Source organism: Lupinus angustifolius, chromosome LG02 (assembly GCF_001865875.1).
Source record: "Lupinus angustifolius cultivar Tanjil chromosome LG02, LupAngTanjil_v1.0, whole genome shotgun sequence".
Classification (NCBI taxonomy): Eukaryota; Viridiplantae; Streptophyta; class Magnoliopsida; order Fabales; family Fabaceae; genus Lupinus; species Lupinus angustifolius.
The window spans coordinates 4,895,962-4,921,627 of NC_032010.1; the positions used below are offsets into that span (position 1 = coordinate 4,895,962).

Genomic DNA, 25,666 nt, shown 5'->3' on the forward strand with positions numbered 1-25,666 from the left:
TCTTATGACAACCTTAGGATACCTTGAGAGCGATCTCTCAGTATCTGAATACCTAATACAAAAGAAGTTTCCCCAAGATCTTTCATTTCAAAAAATTTCGTTAGAAATCTATTGGTCTCATGCAATAGTCTCATATACTAGCAAGCAGTATATCATGACATATAATACCAGGAATATAAATTTACTCCCATTGAACTTTTGGTACACGTAATCATCAACTTTATTTGCCTCAAAACTATACAAGATAATAACTTGATGAAACTTGTTATTTCATTGATGAGAAACTTGTTTAAGGCCATGGATGGATTCCTTTAATTTGCATATCAACGACTTTGAGCCAATTAACAAAAAGTTTTCTGGTTGCACCATATAGATCGTTTCTTTAATGTTACCATTTAGAAATACAGTCTTAATATCCATCTGATGTAACTCTAAGTCAAAATAAGCTACTAGTGCCAAAATTATTTTAAAAGAATCCTTTGAAGATACTGGAGAGAGTATTTCTTTATAATCAATGTCTTATTTTTGAGTGTAGCCTCTAGTAACTAGACGAGCTTTATATATGTCAATATTACCCTTCGAATCTCTCTTAGTTTTAAATATCCATTTGCAACCAACGGGTTTCACACCTTAAGTAATTCGACAAGATCCCAAACATAATTATTATGCATAGACTTCATCTCATCCTTTCTTTCATGATATCAATCCACTTTCATAAGATATCTAGCCATACTAATTAGTCGATGTTCTACCACTTGATCATAATCTGCACATTTCATAATTAGATTACATTTGGTTCAGAAGTCATATGCAACTTATGACCCCAAAAAAATCTACTGGGAGATGGGTTACATATAGGAGTTTCTAGAGATGTATGGCAAGTGAACATATAAACCCAAGACTCTAATTTAAACTGGAAAGTGCCAAGAATATGCACTAGTTAAACAAGTAACATGCAAAAATACCCTGCTTTGCAGTGTCTTGAACTTTGAAGTTCATCAAGTCATTTAGACCCTAATTATCTGCTAAAGAGGATTATGCAAGAATATAATTGTGGGTCAATAACTAGAATTCCTAATGGAAGAAAATGTGGATAGTTAAACCATGGGTTAAAAATCCACTAGTTGTATGCTTGTGGCATGCACGTTAGAAAAATATGGGTAAAAGCTTGAACAAGTATTCAAAATCTGCTATTTGATAATATTTCTGAAAACACTATATTAAAAGTACTCTGAGAAAACAAAAAAACTGCTTTTCTAAGTTGAAATACTATACTTTTACTAAGAACATCCTAGGTTATTGTAAATATTAGTTTTAGTTAATTTTCGTACAAAATCATCTTGCCCACACCATGAATCGAGCAAAATTAATGTTCTTCTGCTTTTCTATCGTACCACATATATCTTTGATGAAAAATAATGCATATTATTAAATTTTCACTGGATGTTATTTGCTTACTCCTCACAGGCTCAAATGCGAGACTTAACTGGCTTTGTTGAGACAAGACAAAAACTTTTGACTCTGAAGCCAAGTCATCGCATGAACTGGATAGGCTTTACTGTTGCTCATCATTTGAATTCTGAGTATGATTTGAATTTATATTTGATTACATTTTTAGACTGCATGTTTCCATTTACCAATGTTTCTTCTGTGTTATGGACGTCCATGAACAACGTATCTAATGGGCAGTTCCCTGTTTTTGTACTTCCTTCTTTCCTTTTCAACAATACTTTCCCCTTTAAAAAATGTCATCAGAACTAGGGCCATGTGTTCTATTTACATATTTTGGCAGGTTATAGTACTGACCTTCTGAATATGTTACAGTCCGTCCAAGGCTATTGAAATTTTGGAAGCATATGAAGGGACTACAGAAGATGATCATCCTCCTGAAAATGAACTGTGTGAGCATGGGGAAATGCTTTTATATAAGGTTTTTTTCCTGCCAATGTGACTACAACTGTTTCTAATGCATATTGCTTATTCACATATTTGGTGCTAATGTGACTTTTATATCAGTTAGCTTCACACACAGTAAAAATTAGCTGTCTACTTGATTTTTACTTCTACAATATCAGAATTTTGCGTATAACCTTTAATAAAAAGGGTGGTACAATACACGGGGCTCCCACATAGTGGGGCTTGAGAAGGGTAAATGTACTTAACCTTACCCTTGCAAGTTGAGAGTCTGTTTCAATATTTGAACCTGTGACCTCCAGGTCACAAGGTGACAACCTTGCTGTTGCGCGAGGCTCACTATCCAGTTCAAAGGTTGCTGTTGCAGATAACCTGTAATATTTAGTTCAAAACTATATGAGAGGAACTTGTGAGTCGAGACTTTAAGCTGCTATGCTTGAAACTAATATTGTGAAACCTGGACTGGTGATTTGTGCATTTGGCAACCCATTCCCCTACCACATGTTTAGACCTGCTGATCACTTTTTGTCAAACCCAGTGACATGGAGCCTAAGTGAAATTCATTTTGTTTTCCATCTATATTCATTTTGACTTCCAAACATTTTTAATGGGGCAATATTGAATATGGTGTGCTAGAAATGGAGCACCCGGACCAATCAAGGAGTGGAAGCTTAAAGACTGCATCACTGTCCACAAACTTCTTGGAGCAGTACTTTTTGAACTGGATGCTGCAGCAAGTAAGTATAACTGGGAAACTTATGACCTTTTCTGTTGGTTGTCTTTAAGGCAAGTGCATATATGATACTTTTGGTTTCCAAGAATAACTTCTATTTGGGTTAAATGCCTTATGCCATAGTTTTTTCCCTTTGGAGATTAAAAAATTACCGATTGCTCGTACTGAACAAGATTTTCTTTTTTCTCAAGCCGACCATACCTAGTGGGATTAAGGTTTCATTGTTGTTGGTTTATTTTTTGAGGATCCGGGGGTCAATGCCCTTCAAAACAAGTTCAAGGTTTTAGTTTTGATATAACATTTAGTCTCAGAAAATTTTGGCCATTAACTTCAGAACATCGTTACTTAATTTTGTGCTGCGCCTATTTATTTGTTATTTTAATTCACTATTTGTAAATAGTGCATCACAAGATTAATTCTTTATTCTTGCAGAATGGAAAGTAGGTTGTGCAGAGTATTTCCCTTATTCTACATACTTTGAGGGTAGCCTCAGCTCTGCCTCTCCCAACTCGGTCTTGAATCAGTTATGCAAGAACTCTGAAAATGAGAGTCTTAGTCATTCACTTGATGGTCACAATGTGGCCTCCATCACATCAAATGGGAAAGTAGCTGCATTTAAAGATCTCACTATCTAATTAAGTTCAACGTGGCCTTAAAGAAGCAAACAGAAAAGTAATTTAACACAGTTTGGGTGCTTGGAAAATTAAACGCACTTTGATGCTCCTGAAAACAACCGTGATGCCGTTAGCAGCAACAAGGATCACAGTTCTGGAGTTCTGGTGTTTATTGGGCACATGTCCCTCTGATGTATTTTCTTTGCACGAGCCTTCCCTCCCCCAACAGTGAAATGTATTTCTGTTGTTTACAAAAGTGTATAATTTTACCTCAATTATGTTTTAGGACTGAATTTTTTATTTGTTCACCCCTTTTTCCTGAGAGGTGGGTAGATGGGGCTGCATGTTTGCACTATTGTCTGAGGTTGTCATTTTGGTAGTTGGGAGTGCTACAGAATTTTAGGTTTCTGGTCATGCTTCCAGCCAGCATAAATATAGAGAGAATGTTGTACCTTTTCTATTTGATTGGCTTATTTATCATGTATACAGATAAATTATATGGAAATTTTGGTGCTAGATTCTGAAATGGCAGCATTAATTTTGGATGTATTTAGTAATATTTTCTTGAGGTTTAGTGATGTAGATGTTGTTGATAAAGACCATGTCAAGACTTGAAATTGGGTTTTCAGGAAGATATATGATTGGAAATTCTAGGAATTCAAGAAAGAACTTGAAAAAATTCAATGAATTGCAGGAAACTCTATGAATTGAAAGAGTTTTGAGGCTTATGTGTTATTACTCTACAAGTCCGTATTAGAGTTGGTATATAGCTTCATACAGTTGGTAACAGTTATAACACCCTACTAGATATTGCAATTTAACCCTTATCAATATATCAAAAGCTTGAGCAGTTTTTGATATTGTATAGATTTTTGAGATCTCCCCTAGATGTCATAAGGACATGAAATGGCTCTAGTTTCTACTTGAAATCCCCTGATACTTCAATTAAACAGTCTCAGATGTCAACATGGAATGACTGCAGTTTCTACTACAATCTGTGGCACTCTCAAATGGCATCATAAAGACATGTTTACTTCAATCAAACTAGTCCTTATTTACAGACCACAAAGATCAGCTAGTGGAAGTGTCATGCATTAATGAGCATTTGACTGAGATTCATGCTGTCTACGGACCCCTCAAAGTATCCCAGTCTTATCTGAACTTGCTCATTAAATATGCATAGTTGCAAAATGAGCAACATGATGCAGGGATAGTCAAGAATAAAACATCTTAAACCTGCAAACAAGGAAGCCTGTAATATTCAAATCATTGGGCAGGTGAAACACTTGTAGTGACAATAGAATTATGGAGCATCAGAAGGAGAAGCAACCCAAGGCCATCTTCACATGTTCTTCTAATCCATCAAACCTGAAATTACTTAAACATCCAAAGTTTCTAGTATGTTCTTTATCCTTTCATTTCTTCCCATTCTATGAGATACAACTTTCCATCATTACCACTTCCACATGTAAATGGCTAGACAACTTTATCAAATCAGTTAAACATCAATTACATGCCTGTGATTAACATTTAACAGTAAACATATTATTCAAATGTATAGATGCTAATAGCTTAGAACCTTAGATCATCAACACTGTAAACCAATTTAGTGTATTCATCATCATCCAGTGCATCAAAATCACTCTGACTCCCAAAGCTGCATATAAACATGCCTTAATCTTCCCACAGGATGAAGTTGAAAACATAATAACATAGAAGAATAAGTAATAATGCATGCAACCAGTGGTTAAATAAATAACATTACAATAAAGCATTATTGCATAAACATGTGCAATTAATTAAGCGCCGTCATTACATTCACAAATACTAGTCATGAGAGTCTAATTGGGTAATTGTAATTCAATTTGTTTCCTTTTTATTTCTCAAAGTCACAAACAACTTGCACAATATTTATAGTTTTCTTTAACACCTTAATTTGAAGTAACCAATGATAATTAATTTCTATTATCTTTATGTTGTGACTTTAGTATGGAAGCTTACCTTAACATCTGTGTTATTTTCCTTAATCAGTTCCAACCTTTGCATTATGTGCCTCCATCAGTGAAGTTTTGTCCGAACCTTCATTTTGAGATTCTAACATCTTAAGGTGATAGTGATAGTAGAGTATGCTTTTTTTGGTTGCAAAAGGTAGTTAGTTACATTGTACTAGAAGATGAAAGTTTAGAAACTAGAGTTTATGTTTTGCTAGGTTGAGTGAGTCCCTCACATTCGATAGCATTCATAAATGGTCGAAGATAGTACAAAAATAGTGAATTGAAATCATTTCTGGTGCCTCACTTCTTGTCAACCATATTTCATTTTCTCCACTCGCTTCACATTGTCGATACCATCTTCAATTCGATACCATTTACTTTATTTGGTAATCTCTTTATCTTCTTTTCTAGCCAATCATTCTACAAAGACTAAAGCTAGTTTGTTGTTATCTTTATTTTCTTTATTCACTTCATAAGCCTTTCCCAAATTTCATAGTGAGTAAAATAATTCATTAGAGAATAAAAAAAAGCTAATGATTCAAGTCCAAGGCATGAGATGTCATTTTGTTACAACCAACTACATTAACCATTACAACATGAGATATGAGTTCAAAATATTTTAGGCAAGATGCCTCATATTTGGGTTCAGCTAGCTTAGCATAAACATAAGCCAAAGGTCATGAAATGTATATACAACAATATATTTGAAGAATAGACAAGGATATATGAATGGAAGTTGAAGGGAGGATTAGATTAGACACTATTTCTAAGTTTGTGTACATATCAGTCACTTGCATTGGCACCCCAATCATCTTGCCTTCAGAACAAAGTTTCAATCAGTTTTGGTGAAGACAAATCTGCTACACATTTAAACTGCCACATAGAATTTCACTATTAACACATCATGCAACTTTATAGTAAATAGGTATAGTAATAGTTGAAGTTCAAATACACAAACATATGTTAGGTCAATGAATGTTGGTTATTAGATCTGGTTTGAAAAATCAAGATTATAAGATAAATATGCATGTAACTTTTTAAGTAGTAATGTGATCATTAACTAATTTTTAAGTTTGGCACAACAGTAAAGTTGTTGCTTAGTGACCATGAGGTCACAGATTCAAATTCTGAAAACAGCCTCTCCACTTATAGGGGTAAGGCTGCATACATCTACTCTCCTCAGACCCCACTAAGCTTATCCATGTACAATTGTATGGTCAAGATTCATTATGCCCATTTTTCACATATAAGCACACATAAATATAGTGAAAGAAGTCTTAGTTTCACTTTTTTTTTTACTTGATATACCTTTTCTTGTCTGTACTTTGAGCGGACAGCATTTAGAGGGCAGCCATTGGTATTCAGCTGTAGGTCTTGCAATGCAAAAACTGCGGTTTTCAAATCTGATGCTTTATAATGTGCATAGTGTTCAAGGGTAGGATCCTGCAAATCAATAATAACATCGCATTCGTTAGACATGTTAGAACCTGACCAAACATAACATATGAGTTCTATTCTATGTTTGCTACATATTATAAACAGAACCAAACAAGGCACAGGGTTAAAAAAAAAGTGGCACATTTTGGTTCCACTAAAGAGAATGAAACAGAACAAGTCTATTCCATTTGGTTCTATTCTATTCTATACAAGCGCGAAATGCTACCCGGAGTGTCATTATGCTTCCTATGCATAAATTCACATGCAAGGAAAATATGAATGAGACACTAACCCATGGATGGTTTGACTGATCTAATGTCCATTTGGCAAGAAATACAACTGATGCAGCAATTATAGAAGGAAGGAAATTCAAGAAATCATAGTCCATCAGTGTCAGTTCAGCTAAGTAACTGGCTAGGTACTCCAATTCAAGGCTAGGACTCTGCATATATTTAGTAGGTAAGTGATAAGTAATAATACTCAAATTCTCAAAATCAAACACTATGGCATATTCTGTATTAAGAAGTGTTGCCCCAAGATATATCTTTTCACCTTGTCAGATGCTTGTGCTGCCCGAAGAAACCTCCTGAGATCCAAGAAAGCACAAAGACAATTGCATTAAAGATCTACCAATGAAGCATTGAAATACTCTTTTACATTTTTTGCATGGATATATTAATGGCAAAAATGTCACCATGTACCTGAGGAAAGTTATTGTAGTGGGAGCAAACAGTTTATATTCAGACAACTTTAACACTTGATTCTCCATTCTTAATACCTGCCACTCACATTATTTATCAATTGTAAAGAGTTAAAAAGCTACATGCATAACCTTGTAAATAATGTTATTATGAACTTTTGCATAATGGGTATGCCAAATATACAAAATCCACAGATTCAAGAGTAAATTTGAAACTTTTAAAAGACCAAATATTGCGTTTGACCATGATATTCTAAGTTTATAGATACACACATATATTGTTGGAAATGCAGCTATAAATTTCAGTGAAGAAATTCTTCATTATCTGAGCATTAATCATTTATTGTTGAAAAAGTAGGACATACCTCAGCTTTTGTGTATGTGTTGTCTGTGATGAAGCAGAAATCTTCAATGTGAGGAGCATTAATTTCTTCGTACTTCCTTCAATCACAGAAAGAAGAACAATGAATGCTACACATATATAATTCTTCAACTGAACTTTATGATATTTTATCCTCTAGCTGAAATTTATAAATACTGTGAAATTGGAAGTGCTAGAAAGTAGTAATCATAGAAAATCAAAGACAACAAGACTCATAAGTTGATTACAAATTCAGCATGATGCAAACCATTAGCATAAATAGTTGTTACATTATATGTGAGCTAGCAGAAAAAGTAAATGACACCAATGTATTAAGTAACAACAAAACATTTTTCATATTTGCATGCTATCTTTCAAGGCCTGGTATAGATAAACAAGGACATGTTGCATTGTCCTCTCAACAGGTGTCATCGAGGTTAAACTGTGGAACATCAACTCGACTGGAAAATTCAGTACATATCAGGAACAAAAAAACATATGCCCTGTTGAGGAACATGAATGAGAAGGCATGAAGTCAAATTCATCGAATTTTAGAACTTACGATGCAATGAGCATGCATGTGATTCCAAGCAGCTGAAGTCTTTGTCTTTCAACATAACTTTTGGAGAGAAACCAATCAATGAGATATGCAGTGAGGTAAAGAGTGTCTTGTCCCAATTTGTATTCCTCGGAAACCTAAAAAATAGCATAATACTAAGAACTACGAATAAAATTTGGTTACGGGAAAAAAGTTTCCAACTCAAGCTTATAGTGTCAACAACCAGAGAAATAAAACACTAAATTAATGCTGAAGCTGTGATCAGCTAAATTATATTTCTCCAATATCATAACTACTTTAAAACCTACATGGTCTTCATGGAATCTCTATGGCTTGAAAACCCTCTCTATACTAACACTTTCTAACCTCATCACAATTGTATACTTCCTAATCAATCCTATAGTCCTATTCATGTTCATCTCCTCTCCCATGATGGCTTTAATACTACACTGAATAAGTGACTTGGCTTTGGGCATTTTGTCACACATCTTAGATATTTGTACCCTTCTGCATTGTGAATCAAATAAGTCCTTATATGCTCTGATCTTCATATTTCTTTACATATTACCACTTAACCATTACCATCACTGTAACACTCGATTCCCATGTCTCACTTTTTACAGTCCAATGTCTTGCATTATATTAGAAAACTAAATGATACTAACCTCCACAAGCCAATCAATCAGTATTCCACGCATGCTTTGAGTGATATCTTGCTGCACTGTTTCCATGGAATTAGGATGTGGCCTTCTCGCAAGCTAGAAAATAAAATATTAGAAAATTAAGATTATAAGACAAGTTAGAAAAACAGATGATATACTAATTCTGCATTCTATTTGCAGGATTTTTAGAAACTATTAGAAACCAGGAATCCCTCAATGTACCAATCCAACTTAGGATAAAGGCTTTATCATGTAAATTACAAGTTTATGACTATCTTATGCCAATTCAGAGCAAGGTTTTTTAGCAGCCAGTACTCCACTGCAACATTTTATCAAGAATGGTTGTTATTGTACAATAATAGCCATTACTAATTGGATATTGACAAATTGAAACTCTTAAACCCAAAATGTGCTTGATAGTAAAAGGAGAACAAGGAAAATTAAAGGAATCATCCTGTTGAAATTTTTTATTAGGAGATCTGTTGCTTTATGTCTTGTTTCCATTATATGATCCTATAGTCCTAATCAAGAAGCAAACATTTATACAACAACAACCAAGCCTTAATCCCATGAGGAATCACACTCACCTCCCATGAGGCTTAGCTTAATTACACTTGGTACCTCTCTTATTTCAAAAGGTATAGTTAGGTCATTTACCATCAGAGCTACCTCCCCTAGAGAGGTGATTGAAATTACACTAACCTCCCCTTAAGGGAGGTGAATATAACTTCTGAAACAAGAGGTGTGTCGGTCTGTCGGGTATAATTAAGTCAAATCCCAAGTGAAGTCAGTATAATTTTCCATTTATATTATTTAAACATGATATGCTCCTGCAGCACAGTGTTGCTGAGGTGATATAAAAAGCTTTTTGTTCTTTCCTCTATGATTAGGATGTGGAAAGAAGACTAATGCATACAATGGCACGACAATTTTGACACAAACCTCGGCAACACGCAGGTTGTTATAGATATCAGTGACATAGTGGCTGCATAGTTGAGGATCTTCAAAATTATCATCAATGTCAGTGATGACTGGACCCTTTGATGCTATCAAAAGTTCATAAAAGTTACCTTTCTTGGCTGCAATTATTTGTATACACATGTCAGTACAATGTACAAATATACAACTGAGGAAAAAATGTAAAGTACATCAACAAAAAACAATTTCTTTTATAATATACTCTTCAGAAAATTCAAAATCTTAATGAAAAATATCATATTGAAGTTACAAACTGACAAACATTAATGAAAAATGACAAAAAAATAGACTGTTTCAAATATACAGGTCATCTGTCAATTAATATTGCTGTGTCTCCCAAGAGGCATAATAATGTTTTGCTTGAACACCACCACAAATATTGTATAATGCAAACCAAAGAAAACAGCTAGATAATTTATTACAAAGCAATCTCAGATTTCAAAAGCTCAATTCAATTTGACTTACTTAAACTAACTGATTTAAGGTCAGCTGAAGCACTCAATAACAATACTTCAAGAAACCATAATAGAAACAAGGCTTAAATATGCTTTTAGCCCCTACAAATATAGATTCCTTTGATTTTTAATCCCCTTAATTTTTTTCTTAGTTTTTAGTCCCTACTGTAGTTGATTGTTTTAGTTATAGTTTGTGTAGATGATGTGTCAACACCACAATTTGTCACATCATCAAATAGTATGTCATGTATCACTTGTTGATGTTTAGCCACATAAATACTAGGGGCTATAATGAAAATTTTAGAATATATAAGGACCAAAACCCAAAAATAAATTAGGACTTAAAATCAAAGTTCGGTATATTTTCAAGGATAAAAACATATTTAAGCCTAGAAACAAACAATATTTAGTATAGTAATATTGATGTGCCTGAGAAATGCGTAAACCATGTCCTAAACTAACAAATATTATTACCTTTTTTCTTAGAATCTGTAGGCTGAGCAGATGTTCCAGAAGTACTATCATCTTTGCCACACTTATTGGAGCTCAGCTTTAGAAAGGAATTGTTTTCCAAATTAGTTGAACAGATAGCATCTTCTGATTTGGATTGAAGTTGTGGTAGCTCCACAGCAACAGAAGGAGCCGCTTTCGCAACATTAGTTCGACTAGCCTTAACCACCTTTCTTTTCTTAGCCTACAAGTCAGAAATATTCACTTTTAGGTGACAGGATGGAAGTAACTTTCCTTTACTGACGCAATCAAATCACCGATAAAAACAGTTGGGGATTAGTATTTGGATAAAAACCTGAATTATCGTCGAATCGAAACAGCTCTTGTATGAATTTTGACAGCAAACATTGGTAACATCCTCAAGAACAACCCTCTTTTTATGTTGAAGACATGTACTACCAGAATCGGAAACTGCTCTTTTGGGATTGGCACATAGTGGCTGGTTCTGATTTCGTCGTGATGGCTCCTTCAAAGGGGCAAGCTGTCTAGACACACGAGAAGAAGCAACCTGAGCACGAGTCATTCGACCAGGGAACTCTCCAGCTTTCAACACAACACTGTTTTCTTTCTTCATTTATGTAAGATTATGTACAACGGGAAACAGTGCAGACACTAAATCGTAAAGTGTGAATCCTGCAACAAAAAGATCAAATCATGAGGGGAAAAAGCATCTGGAATACACAATAATGAAACATAGTGTTTATTACTTCACAGATTGAGTGTCAAGCAACCAAATGCATGAAAATTCAAGTAATGAAACAAAAGAGACCTAGAAGGCACTAACGCGACACGACTCAGAGATAGGAACACACATCACTCGAACTTTGAAGCATACACATCAATATTCAGCTATTTCCAGGTCATTGTTTTCATATGTAGAATGTAAGTGAAACTTTTTTCTGTCATATGAAATCAAGCATACAATTGGCACGCGTAACATCATAATTAAGCAAAGGAAAAATTCAAATGACATTCAGAACTCGTATTATCTTAAATAACAACAAAAACACTGATTCAAAGAGGAGTGAATGTGAAAGATCATTTGAACACTAGCTAACATTTGAGATCAAGACCTAACTTATGTTTTCACCAAGCAATTCAGTTTGCTACATCAACTGTAAAACCTCCATCGAAGATCCTCAACATAACACAAAAATGTCTTGCCATAACAGAATTTTAAATAACTAAAAATACTGCACAGGTGTTAAAAAAGAAGAGTGCATAAGGAATCAAGAAAGAAAGAAAGAAAGAAAGGTAGGTATGAAAATTGAAGCATGCAAATATCTGAGAATTTTGAACACTGGGAGGGAAGAAAAAACAAACCCAACAAAAGTATCAAGTATGCTTCTGTACATAGATAGCAATAGGTAGATAAACAACTTTCAATGCAAATCAAGAATGAAAAATTCCAAGACCAGCCTTAAAATGTGGGTAAGAAATAGAATGCTCAATCTTGCTTTTAACATCATTTAAGCTTCCCATTAATCCACCTTTATTTTAGGCAACTTTTCATATTGCTTCACAGAAAAACATTTCAAAATTCAACCTTTCTATTTATATCTTCTCTTTTGTAACATTCTATAACAAACCCAGTTCAAAAATTGAAAATTTCCAAATATTTTTAAGCTCACTTAAGCTTCTCATTTGAAAATCATACAAGTACTATGTTTCCTTATTTATCATCCTTTTATTTAGCCAAACAAATCTTTCTTAGAAGCTTTGCAGAAAAACAATTAAAGATTCAACCTTTATATTCATATCTTCAGTCTTGTGACATTCTATAACAAACCCAAATCAGTATAAAGCTAGAAGCAGCATTATCCAGATCAGATTTGAAGTGTGAAAACATAGTACAAACAAAAAAAGCAAGCATGTTTTTGTACGAGGTAATGCAATGCAAGAAGAATGAATGACCTGGGTATGTCTATGTTGAAAGCTCCATTGAAGAGAGATTGGATCTCACAGTGAGAGAGAGGAAGAGGAAGAGAGTGAAAGCGGGATGTTATTGTTTAAAATGTACTGAGTGAAATAATGTAATAAAATAATTGTGTGTAATAAAAGATACACAACTTACCATATCTAGAGAACTTCCTCATCTGGTGGCCCCACTCACTCATTTAAATTCTGCACTACATTAATCATAATGATATAGTCACGTTAGAAGAAGAGTATAAAATCTGTAAAGATTTATATACATACACTTCATTATCACTATTTATTTAAATTATTTTTACTGAAAAGTCAACAATAATTAAATATCAATGGTGAATTATACAATGATAGTATATAAAACTCATACACTGTCGGTGCATACATCTTTTTCTCTTAGGAAAATTTATATAAGTAATATATTTTGACTTGTTTATTACAATCTCTTAAAATATCATTTTTCACACTTTTTTCTTTTGAAATTGTGGACACCATTCATAATTTTATTTTTTTCTTTCTCCTGAAGTTGTGGAGGATATCTACAACTTCACTTTTTTTATTTTCTCTCCCTTATAGTTGTGGATGGTATCCACAATTTCACTCTTTCCATTTTCTCTCCCCTAAAATCGTGATTATGAGACTTGAGTTGTGTGTTGTAATAGATACTATCCACGAGTACTATATATCATAAATCCCATATATGTCACTCTCCACTAAAATCAGAAAAACACATTACAATATTCAAACACCTCAATGTCGGCATATGGGTCACAAGAATTTTACCATCTATCACAACCATAACAAAGCAATATTCATGGTAACGAAGATAGTGATGACGAAGGTGGTGAAGAAGAAGAGGAGCAACAATTTAAAAGAGTTACTAGCAGTATACTCGTGCATTTGCACAAGCCATTTCGTACTAGTTTTAAAGATATATTTAATATTTATAGTTAAGTAAAAGACATACGTTAGTTAGTTAAATAGAGACATGTATTAGTTTAATAATACAATATAAATATCGAAGTTGTATTTTGTATGAGTTAAAACAACAAATAGTCATGTAAATCAAAATAATTATAATATAAAAACAAAAATTAGATGTGAACGAACAATTTAAAGTGATAAATCTTAATGACGTAACTAACATTGTTCATGTTGAATCAGAACAAATTAAACTTGAGTTCAAAATCTTTGTTTCTACATAATTGTTTGTAATTCATTACATGTGAAGACTTTGAATAATAAACAGATTAATGCGAAAGTTTCCAGCAACTAAAAATGTGAAAAACAACAAAATTCAAGGAACATAAATGAATGCACGAACTAAGTTTACAATATACATAACAGCAAAATCTATCTACCATGAATTTGTAAATCTTGTTGGCAAATTAGATGTTGTATTTTGGATTCTAGACTCTACTACACCATCATTACATTTCAAGATGTACATCTATGTGATTTTTTTATATGGGTGGGTAGCTTTATATGGGTCATTTAACTTTGCGGAGGGAAGTGCGGAGAATTTGGAAAAGTACTTGAAGGAAGTTATTTTGTGTGAATAAACTTATTTTGTAATCTATCATTATGCATTAAAATCTTTTTGAAAATAATTAAAGGAAGTTATAATGTCTGAAAAATCTTATATGATCTTGAAACTATTAAAGTAGCGCTTTCGAACACCAATATCTTGAGCTTATGTCTTCTACTTGTTTTCTTTCTTCACGAGTTCCATTTTAGTTCCAAATATTATTGAATAACTTGGGAGATGATTTATTCTCCTTAATATGATAATGATTTAATGTAGTCCAAATGGTTACAATTGTCCAATATCAAAGTAGTTGATGAGCTTTAGACATAACATGATATAGTTAGTAGTATCCTATTTATTAAAAAAAATCATCAATAAATTTATAATTTTATTATTATTTGATTCTAAAATAAGATTAGAATAAAAATACATATTATTATTATTTGAGTCTTTAATAACTACAAACAATATGTTATGATTCATACTTTTACTATTTTAATATTGCTATAATAACATTATATTGTAATATTAGAGTCAAACACTAAACTGTAAATAAAATATATTAATAATGAACATTACCTAAAATTAAGGAATCATAAATAATTCAAACACAATATAAATAAAATATGTGTTATAATGCATATAACTTTTTATATCTTATGATTGTTTTTAATAGAATACACGTAGAAGAATCAATTACATGATTACAATTAAATCAAATCAAAGATATTATTTTCCAGTAATTTTAATACAAATAATAATATTATTATCTTCATTTTAGATTGATGTTGATTATTTTTTTATAATATGGATTTGATGTTTTAATATTCTGAATTCCTGTAATCATAAATAGTGATTAAAATTAATTTTAATATCAATAATTTTAGCTAATATTATGCCTTATTTTTTACGCATTGCATAGGTAAGCATATCCCTTATATTTTTAAATAGTTATTCTTATCTTTTTAAAATTTTATAATTTCATCCTAATGCATTATAGGAAACCCGTGTAATAGATTTTTCAACGGTTTCTAAAAATAAAATTGTCAAAATTAATTCAACTAAAAAATAAGATAGAATTTGAAAAATACAACAATGTAGGAAATAAAGATATAGATATAGATATTGATTAATGAAAAACAAATTTATAATTTTGTACAATTATTGTCCTATAATGGTCAATGATATATTAAGATTCATCTCCTATATACAAATCATAATTGTATAGATTGCTTGCCAACTAATCGTATACATTTATTTATTTGATGAGTATAAAATTAATTATTATATTTAACAATTTAATTTAATTATTAATTGTCAATAATTCTATTTTTCTATTTTTTTTATCTGGACCAAAAAATTTGAACTATTCTAGTTCTTTACGACATAAAAAATAGAAATATTTAAATGTCTATTTAGTAAATACAATTGTAACTATGTATTATTTCCATCGTTAAAATAAATTTTTTTAATATGCTCAATAAATCACATACATTATGAAATTAATGTGTTATATCATCATCTTAATATATTTTACCGTTTAACTTTATTGGTTAATTGTGTATAATGTTATTTTTGTAATTGCTCTAAAAGATTTGAATTTTTCTATTTCCTTATGCCATTAAAAATAGAATTATTTAATTATTTCTTCATCAATATAATTATAGGTGTGCATTAAGTTTCCAATTTTAAATTAAATATGTAATATGCTCAATTAATTACAAATGTTATGATATTCAATGAATCAAGACAAATTATAGCTTAATAGATATTACTCAATTAATATTCCATAAATTTATTAATTATAAATCGATAAATTTAAATTCCATTTTTGTAACTCGTCCATAAATTCAAACAAAATAGAATATAAATTGAATTAAATATTAACATTCCATAAATTTATTATTTATAATTCTGCAAATTTATATTCATGATGAGCATTACTTAAAATTAGAGAATCATAAATAATTTAATCAAAATATAAATCAATTTATTATCACAACCAAATCAAATGACTTTAATATCTTGATTGTTGCATTCTATTAAAGATTAAAGAGAAATTCAATCAAAAAACACAATAAAAAATCAAATCACAGAATTACTTGTGGGGAACCATTGTTTAATTTTTCTATAACGGAATAAAAGACATTCAAAGGCAATCATGCCTAATAATTTCAGATTCTAGAGTGTAACTATCAATTGATTAATTATTTATAATGTCATTTTTGTAAGTGGTGGAAATTTTATTGGGAATGATGTAAAACAATAATGAGTGAGTATTACTCAATTAATATTCCACAAATTTATTAGTTATAATTCTACAAATTTATATTCTATTTTTGTAACTCATCCATAAATTCAAACAAAATAGAATAAATGGAATTAGATATAAATATATTCCACAAATTTTTATATACAATTATGCAAATTTATATCCATAATTATGATTGCTTAAAATTAGGGAATCATAAATAATTTAATCAAAATATAAATCAAACGAATTGATTATCACAATCAAATCAAGTTGCTTTAATATTTAGATAGAATATACATGTTCAACAATTAAACATGACAAATTATTTATGATGAGAAGAAAAAAGATTAAAGATTATTCTTACCAATATAAAGTTGACACATCCAAATACTAATAAAATTAACTTTGAATGAAAAATGACAAACACATAATAAAATTAAAGACACTATCTTTACTCAGATAGTGAATGTAACTTCTAATTGTTGTATTCGAGTATGTGAGATTTCTCTTCTGCAAATGGAGAAACAAAGAAAATCATCAATTCGTATTTTTTGCTTTAGAAAAATATCCACATAGGGAAAAATATTTTAACAAACGTCATGTGAGGAAAATGAAGTTTTTTGTATATGGAAAAAAATATTATCTTGTGATACCTTGTTGGTGTAAGTGAGTGGAAAGTTGAAGAAGTTGAAATTTTTTAACTCTCGGGATAAAGAATATTGTGTGAGTAAGATAATGTACATGTATAAACTGATATAATAAACCAATTATATCTACTAACAAAGAAAAAATGAGAAGGACATAAAATCATACCTCTGAGTTGGTTTGATAGTTGAAGATCATAAATTTGTTTAACATAAACTGGAAAAAAAAACAAGAGTTAGTTACGAGAAACATAGTTGAGACAAATATATTCTTACAATCATTACATATACTACTAAGGAGTAAGTACCAATATGTTGATATTTACCAATAGAATGCACAAATTTAGTTATGAGAATGATGAAGTAAAAATGAAATAAAAAAGTAAAATCATATCTGAGTTGGTGAAGATGATAGATTTGTGGAACAAAAATTGGAAAAAAAAAGTTATGAGAATGATGAAGTAAAAATAAAAAGACCAAAATATCATATTTCTGTGTTGCTTTAACATTTGAAAAGGAAGAAGTAAAAAATGAAAAGAACAGAAAATGATAACTTTGAGTTGATTTAGATTGAGGAAGAAGATTTGTTGAACAAAATTTGAAAAAAATGAGAAATAATGTGTAATTTGAGTAGAGAGAATGTGAAGAAGAAGACTACTTTTCATAATTTGAAAGTCATTTGTCAAATATATCCCAAGGAAGAGTGTCTACTTTAGGAATTTCAACAATCCATCAATTTTACAAAAAAACCCTTTACTTTGTACCCTTATCACAAATGGATAGTGTCTTGTAATTACAACAATCCTTCAAATTGACAAAAATAACCTTTGCTTCGTACATTTGTCACAAATGTAGAGTGTCTACTTTAATATTTTCAATAGCCCTTACTTTTCTTATATAGATAGTAGATTCCACCACGCATAAGAAAGTCACCTCGTGTGACACTTCATCACATCATAGACGTCATTGAGAATAGAGATTTAATTTATATGTTTGTAATTTCAATATTTCCAATATTTCTGTTTTTAATTTTAGTGTTTGTAATCTTTATGTTTTTAATGTAAATATTTTTTCATAACATCTTTTTTATCTAATTAATATTAATCATATCAGTAGTAATGAAATAAAAATAAAATATGAATTACAAATGCTAAATTAATAAAACTCATCCAAAATCCCTATAAAGACTAAGACTATGTTTGGTTTGGTTGAAAATGAGTGGGAGAAAAAAGAAGGAAAAATCGATTTTCCCTTATTTGGTTGACAAGGGAAAAGTGGGGGAGGGAAAAAAGAAGTGGTGTCCATACTAAAAAAATTTCACCCAAATGTGAGTGGAAAAGAGGAGGAAAAAAAGGAATTTCAGGCAAATGGCTATAATGCCCTTCATTTTTATCCTCAATTTTTTCTTTTATTTCCTCACTCATTTTCTCATTCTTTGTCATAAAAATGACAATTATTTTTTGTTTATGAATATGATATATTTTACATATAACAATTTATGTGCATTGATATTATGTCAAGTGTGTTTAATATTTTTTATCTATTGCCTGATTTTCAAAATAGATACTCAAAGTTCATCACAAATATTTCTAATAGATCAATTGTGTCTTCCTTGGATAGAATACATGATATAATAATTTTATCCCAAGTTAAGATAATTGAAAGTGTGCAAAAAGTTGAATAACTATGATAGTACATGTTAAAAATAAAGTAGTCAAAATAATAATGTTGTAAATATGACTTTCTTATTTGGGATGTTTACGTAATTTTACACATACTATTTTTCATTCCTTTCACCTTCTATACAACCAAACAAGAGGAAAGAAAAGTTATAACTTTCTTTCATTTCTTTTTTCTTTTAAACCAAACAACTAATTTTTCACTTCACTTTCAATTTATTTTCATTCCTCCAACTTTTTTTCCTTCCGTTTTCCTCTGTGAACCAAACAGAGTGTAAGTAAACCCAACCTTAAGTATGCACCAGATTAGGGCAATAATGAGGACCCCTAGACCAGAAAAACAATTTTATGAGAGGGAAAAAATAATTAGTGAAAATTGTGGACCCTGTCAACTATTTTATGGGAGAGAAAATGAAAAAATTGAAATTGTGGATACCATCCACAAGTTTAGGAGAGAGAAATTGAAAAAAGTGAAATTGTGGATATTATCCACAACTTTATGAGAGAAAAAGTGAAATTATTGATGATGTCCACAATTTCACTTTTTTCGTTTTCTCTCTTAAATTGTAAATGGTATCCACAACTTCAGTGAAAAGTGCACTACTCCAGTATTATTTTAAGAAGTTACACCAAAATCGTAATAAAGAAATCAAAACACACTAGTTCTGTAAATTTTTCCGAAAACTGCAAGCTAATCACATCACAATGACCATAATGACAATAACCGCAATGTGACCACAATTTAAAACACTAGATTCCTAGATAGACCAAAAGTTCAAAGGCTCAATTCCTGATATAAGCGACATTTGTTGAAAAAGACAATCATCACACATCTCTAAATAGATTAATTCTCTAACATAAGTGATGGATATCCTTAGTTAAACACTTAAACAAAAAATGATGGAGAAAATAATGAACCAGTAGGAGTTTTTTACATTTTTATAAAAAGATTAATACATATTATAAAGTAACATTTTATTTATTAATTATTAGTTCATAAGTATGTCAATTTCTTGTATTGTAGTCTAATAATATGTTTGCGATTTGAGTTTTCGATAAAAATGAAAAACGCTTCATAAATATATTATAAATATGTTTTATAACTCTCAACCATTTTATTTTCCTCCATGCTCAAGAAACTGGCTAAGAAACAATGTTTAAAAGTTTTTATCTTTATTCTTTTTAGTTAGGTAAGATTGATTTAGATATCTGATTACCTACAATATGTTTGTAAAAAAAGTTAGATATGATAAGGAGAATTGGGCCTTCTTATATATAACAATACAATATATGAAGTCATATATATAAAAATTAATTTTGTTACAGATTCAAGATTTATAAATTTATATGTAACTTACGGAATTGGTTGCTATGGATTTAAGTAAGTTCTTGATCCTTAATAATATAATGCATTTAGAGCAAGGTTCATGTTATATGTTCTAACATTGACCTTTCTTAAATTTGGTGTGATTGAAAAATGACAAATCACTCTCATCATGTTATGACACACATGTCATTAGGAATGGCAACGGGGCGGGTCGGGGTCTGGTTTGTGCTTACCCAATCCCGAAACCAAAATACAAAACCCGAAACCGAACCTGAACTCTGCGAGTTTAAAACTAACACTACCATCCCCGAACCCGTTAACCCGAAACCCAACGGGAACCCGAAATAATTCAAACAGTAGCTAAAGACAAATATAGTTTTTGCACATGCATTTTTAATTCAGACCACCAACATAAATAATGCCAAGGGTATGCCCTGCAGCTAACTGGCTATAATTCTCACCATTGCAGCAAACATGCAGCCAAGGCTCCACATGTCTAATGAGTAGTCATAGTCTTGCAAATCAACCAGAAGTTCAGGGCCCTTAAAGCATCTGAGAAAAAAGCATGGCAAATGGCAATTGTTTTAGGCCAGTGACACTTAAGAACTTAAGAAACCACACCTCATTGTAATATGCAATGCTGCAGGATAATTTAAACAATATTTTCCTGAATTCTTTTAACCAAACTATGATTATACAAAAAAAATAGGCAAACCAAAATCAAGTAAAGTTAATTGTGACTGTAAACTAATGCATGCAAACGGAGAAGATGAACTGCAAAGTTATCATGTATATTTTTGAATTAGTGGAGAAGAGGAAGAAGCAAGACTACCGGAGAAGAGGAAGAAAAATGGAGAAGATGAAGATGGTTGTTCCTTTGCCTTTGGAGAAGATGAAGACGAAAATGAATGGAGAAGATGAAGACAAAAATGAATGGAGAAGATGAAGATGGTTGTTCCTTTGCCTTTGGAATCCTTTGCCTTTGTTGTCTTAGTCGTTCCCTGTTTCTAAATTTGGCACAAATTTAAAATGCATAAAGAAGAGAAAGAATTGAAGAGGATGATGAATAGTGAAGAAAACATAAATGGAATGAATTGGTTGTTGATTAACAACGTGGACTTTCTATTAATAGCAAGTTTTAACTACCAAGCCCCATTACACAATACAAAGCCCAATTAGTTTCTACTCTTAAAGCTACTTGGAATTACATTGAATACTTTCAACATTCCCCCTTAATTCAAGCTAGCTATACTTAGAACACCAAGTTTCTTCCTCTGGTTTTTGAAGCTTTCTTTCTTCAAAGACTTTGTGAAAATGTCGGCTTGTTGCTCCTCTGTTGGACAGAATTCAAGCCTCTAATTCTGTTTTTCCACTTGATCTCTCAAGAAGTGGTATTTCGTGTTTATTTGTTTGCTTCTACCATGTGCCACGGGGTTCTTAGCCAAACAGATTGTTGATTTGTTATCCATCAATAGAAGCATTGAGTCATCATAGCATACTCCCAGTTCTGCTAGCAGAGATTGTAACCACAAGCTTTGACAACCACCTAGACAAGCTGCTATGTATTCAGCTTCACATGATGAGAGTGCCACTACATCTTGTTTTTTCGAGCTCCAACTTATTGGTGCTTCTCCAAGCTTGAATAGGTAGCTAGTTGTGCTCTATCTATTATCTCTGTCTCCACTCCAATCTGCATCAGTGTAACCATACACTGAGATTGGTTTGTTACCTCTGTTGACAGGGAACACTACACCAAAATTGATGCTTCCCTTTAGGTATCTAAGAATTCTTTTGACAGCCATCATATGTGAATTCCTTGGATCTTCCATATGTCTACTAACAAGGCCAACTCCATAAGTGATATCTTGTCTTGAGTTGCAAACATATCTTAGTGATCCTACCATCTGCCTATAGAGTGTTGCATCAACCTTTTGATCCTCTGGATTCCCTTTGCACAATACATTTCCAGTCTCTACTAGTGTAGAGCTTGAGTTGTAGTTGAGCATGTCAAACTTCTTCAACACATCACTGATGTATTTCTTCTGATGCATTACTGTGCCTCCTTCTGATCTTATAAACTCTAATCCAAGGAAATATGACAGATTGCCTAGATCAGACATTTCGAATTCAGACTTCAGCTTTGTCTTGATGCACTCTATTTCATCATTCCTGCATCCTGTTATCAAGAGATCATCTACATACAAGCATATGATTACTGTTGAGGTTGTAGGTGAGCTCTTGATATAGATTCCATGTTCACTAGTGTACCTAATGAGGCCTTGTTTGAGAAGAAATCCATCTATTCTTTTGTTCCAAGCCCTGGGGGCTTGTCTTAGTCCATAGAGTGCTTTGTGTAGTTTATAGACCTTTTGCTCTTGACCTGGAACCTCAAAGCCTTGAGGTTGTGTCACAAACACTTCTCTGTCCAATGGACCATTCAAGAATGCTGATTTCACACCCATTTGACTCAAGCTCCAACTCTTTGAAATTGCTATTGCAATGATCAGTCTGATGGTCTCAATTTTTGCAATTGGTGCAAAGACTTCATCAAAGTCTAGACTAGGTTTTTGTAGAAACCCTTTGGCTACTAACTTGGCCTTATACATGGCTACTGACCCATCTGGTTTGAGCTTCAATTTGTACACCCATTTCACTACAATTGCTTTCTTTCCTTTGGGCAATGATGTGAGTTCCCAAGTCTTATTTTTCTGTATTGACCTGATCTCATCCTTCATTGCTTCAGTCCAGCAGATTTCTTTGATAGCTTGTTCAAAGGATATAGGTTCTGTCTCAGCTAGAAGAGCCATATGGACCAAATCTCCCTCTGGTGTTATTGTTGTATCTGAGAAGACTTCATAGTCTCTCAATCTTGCAGGCAAATTTCTTTGTCTTTGAGGCCTTTCACTGACTTATGTTATTTCTTCTCTTGAATGGCTTGTTAGAGTTTCTTGTGAAGTACTAATATCCATTTGGCGTGGGTTGTTCAATGTCTTATCCTCTGAATCCCAATCCCAGACCTGAGTCTCATCAAACCTGAGATCTCTACTATATGACATGATATTGGAGTCTGGATTGTATACTTTGTATGCCCCTGTAGAGTGATACCCTAGGAAAATCAGCCTTTCTCCTTTATCATCCAGCTTTCTTCTCTTGTTGTCAGGGATGTGTTTGTAACAAATTGCCCCAAACACCCTGAGATGCTTCACACTTGGCTTAACACCAGACCAAGCTTCTTCTGGAGTCACTTTGTTCAACCTTTTTGTAGGACATCTATTGATGATGTAGGCTGCTGTTGCCACTACTTCTCCCCAGAATTTCTTTGGCAACATTTTTGTTGTAAGCATACTCCTTGCCATGTTCAGGATTGATCTGTTCACCTTCTCTACTGCTCCATTGTGCTGAGGAGTGTATGGAGCTACTATCTCATGAATGATGCCTTCTTTGTCACAATAGTTGTGAAAGTCATGAGATACATATTCTCCCCCTCCATCACTCCTTAATAACTTGAGTTTGCTACCACACCGCTTTTCTGCCATAGCCTTAAAACTTCTGAAATTGTTGAAGACCTCATTTTTTCTCTTCAACAGGAAGATCTAGAGTTTTCTTATAAAGTCATCCTTGAAGGTTACAAAGTAGTTGTTTCCTCCAATAGACTGAACTTCTAGAGGGCCACATACATCATTATATACAACTTCCAATGGCTTGGTTGTTTTAGATGATACCTGTTGCTTGAAGGAATTCCTTGATTGCTTACTTGTGATGCACTCTTCACACAGTTCAGTAGGAATCCTGATGTTGGGAAGTCCAATGACCAATCTGTCTTGACTTAGCTTCTCTAGGCTCCTGAAGTTTAGGTGTCCAAATCTGTGGTGCCAAGTCCAAGTCTCTTCTGCTATAGTCTCCAAGCATCTGCTGTCACCCAAGTTGATACCAATTTTGAATGTTCTATTGTGTGAGAGGGGAGCTTTTATGATCATGACATTCTTCTTGTTGAAGATCTTGAGCATCATATCTTCCATTCTCATCTTGTACCCTTTTTCTAGCAGTTGGCCTAGACTTATCAAATTATTCTTCATCTTCGGTACATATAGTATATTTGAGACGTAAGAGTTGGATCCATCCTTTTTCTTTATTAGCACCTTGCCAATTCCTTATGCAATGATGTAGCTATCATCTGCAAATCTTACCTTGGTCTTTACTGAATCATCAAAGTTCATGAACCACTCCTTATTTCCAGACATATGATTTGAACATCCTGTATCCAAGTACCAACTATTGGATGAGCAGTGATGATCACCCTGTGTATTGATCATTAGTAGCTTCTCTTCTGATGTACTTAACTCCAAGTCAGCCACCTCACCTCCTGCTATTAACAAGACTTCTTCATCTGAGTCTTCTTCCTTGGCTAGACTTGCTTCTGCATCTTTACTCTTTACTCTGAGTTTACATTCTGATGCAAAGTGGCCCCATCTCTTGCAGTTAACGCACTGAATTCTACTATTGTCCTTCTTCTTCTTCTTTCCACTGTTTTTATAGTTTCCCTTCCTTGCATTTCCTGATTCCATCTCTTGGCTCAAGTCAGTGGAATTGTTCCTTGGAAACCCTCTTCTAGTGTGGTGTAACGCCCCAAAAAATACTCTTTATTTATTACGCGGAAAAGTGAGTAATTTTTTTTTGAATTGGTGATATAAAATTGTTTCCTTTTAAAAACCTTTCTTTTCCGGGACATCACTTTAAGTAACATATAACGCGGAAATCAAAACCGGTTACCTAACGGTAACTGAAATGATACAACATTTCCTGAATATACATCTTCATAGATATAAAAGTTCATAAGTACTTAATATACATATCCAACAAGAAAGGACGAAAATATTAATCATCGCCAAAAAACACTAAACAAAGACATGAACAAGCTGAAGCTGTTAGTGTTTCAAAAGTCACAAAATGATAAGCAACTCCTAGTGGCTAACTCCAAAGCTAGGGTACTGCCTCTCCTCAATTCTTCATGCCCCATCCGGGAACATCACGGACGGGTACCTCCAAATCCGAGCAAAACTGTCTATCTGACGAGCACACGTCCGAAAAGCAAGCAATAGAAAAGAAGAGAAATAGAGATAATAGGACATCTAATGAATATAATTCATTAACGGCGTGGACTTACTCAAAATATTACACTCAGATATGGAAAAGCAGTTCATATATATATAATATATCACATTATAACTTATCAATTGTTCTCGTAAACAATTATCCAATCCACATGAGTAATATAACCAAACTCATCAATTGTTCTCATAAACAATTATCGAATCAACCTATGTAATGTAAACAACACTTATTCCCAAACAATATCATAATTCACCATTTATCAATATATAATTCATC

The 25,666-nt window shown here is 32.4% G+C and overlaps 1 protein-coding gene and 1 long non-coding RNA gene across 2 annotated transcripts; one reads left to right on the forward strand and one right to left on the reverse strand.

Annotated features, from left to right (window-relative positions):
* Window positions 1,450-16,064, forward strand: LOC109333990. The gene is made up of 5 exons (XR_002106055.1): window positions 1,450-1,583; window positions 1,825-2,651; window positions 3,080-3,606; window positions 9,283-9,285; window positions 16,054-16,064. It is a non-coding gene; the product is annotated as an uncharacterized LOC109333990 (long non-coding RNA).
* LOC109333985 (cyclin-A2-4-like) lies at window positions 5,768-12,936 on the reverse strand. The gene is made up of 12 exons (XM_019569565.1): window positions 12,832-12,936; window positions 11,213-11,550; window positions 10,882-11,101; window positions 9,917-10,053; window positions 8,978-9,070; window positions 8,316-8,449; window positions 7,758-7,833; window positions 7,394-7,470; window positions 7,245-7,278; window positions 6,985-7,134; window positions 6,564-6,698; window positions 5,768-6,128 (listed from the first exon to the last, which is right to left on the reverse strand). Exons 2-12 carry the CDS (start codon window positions 11,489-11,491, stop codon window positions 6,075-6,077), a joined length of 1,389 nt encoding a protein of 462 aa, XP_019425110.1. The 5' UTR covers window positions 11,492-11,550; window positions 12,832-12,936; the 3' UTR covers window positions 5,768-6,074.

Bases quoted from the DNA above. Each gene is read 5' to 3' on its own strand.
- LOC109333985 (XM_019569565.1), bottom strand. From the start codon at position 11,491: ATGAAGAAAGAAAACAGTGTTGTGTTGAAAGCTGGAGAGTTCCCTGGT. The intron at 7,834-8,315 runs GTAAGTTCTAAA...CTGTGATTGAAG, and splicing joins ACATGCATGCTCATTGCATC to GAAGTACGAAGAAATTAATG. The intron at 7,279-7,393 runs GTACATGGTGAC...CTTGGATCTCAG, and splicing joins ACTACAATAACTTTCCTCAG to GAGGTTTCTTCGGGCAGCAC.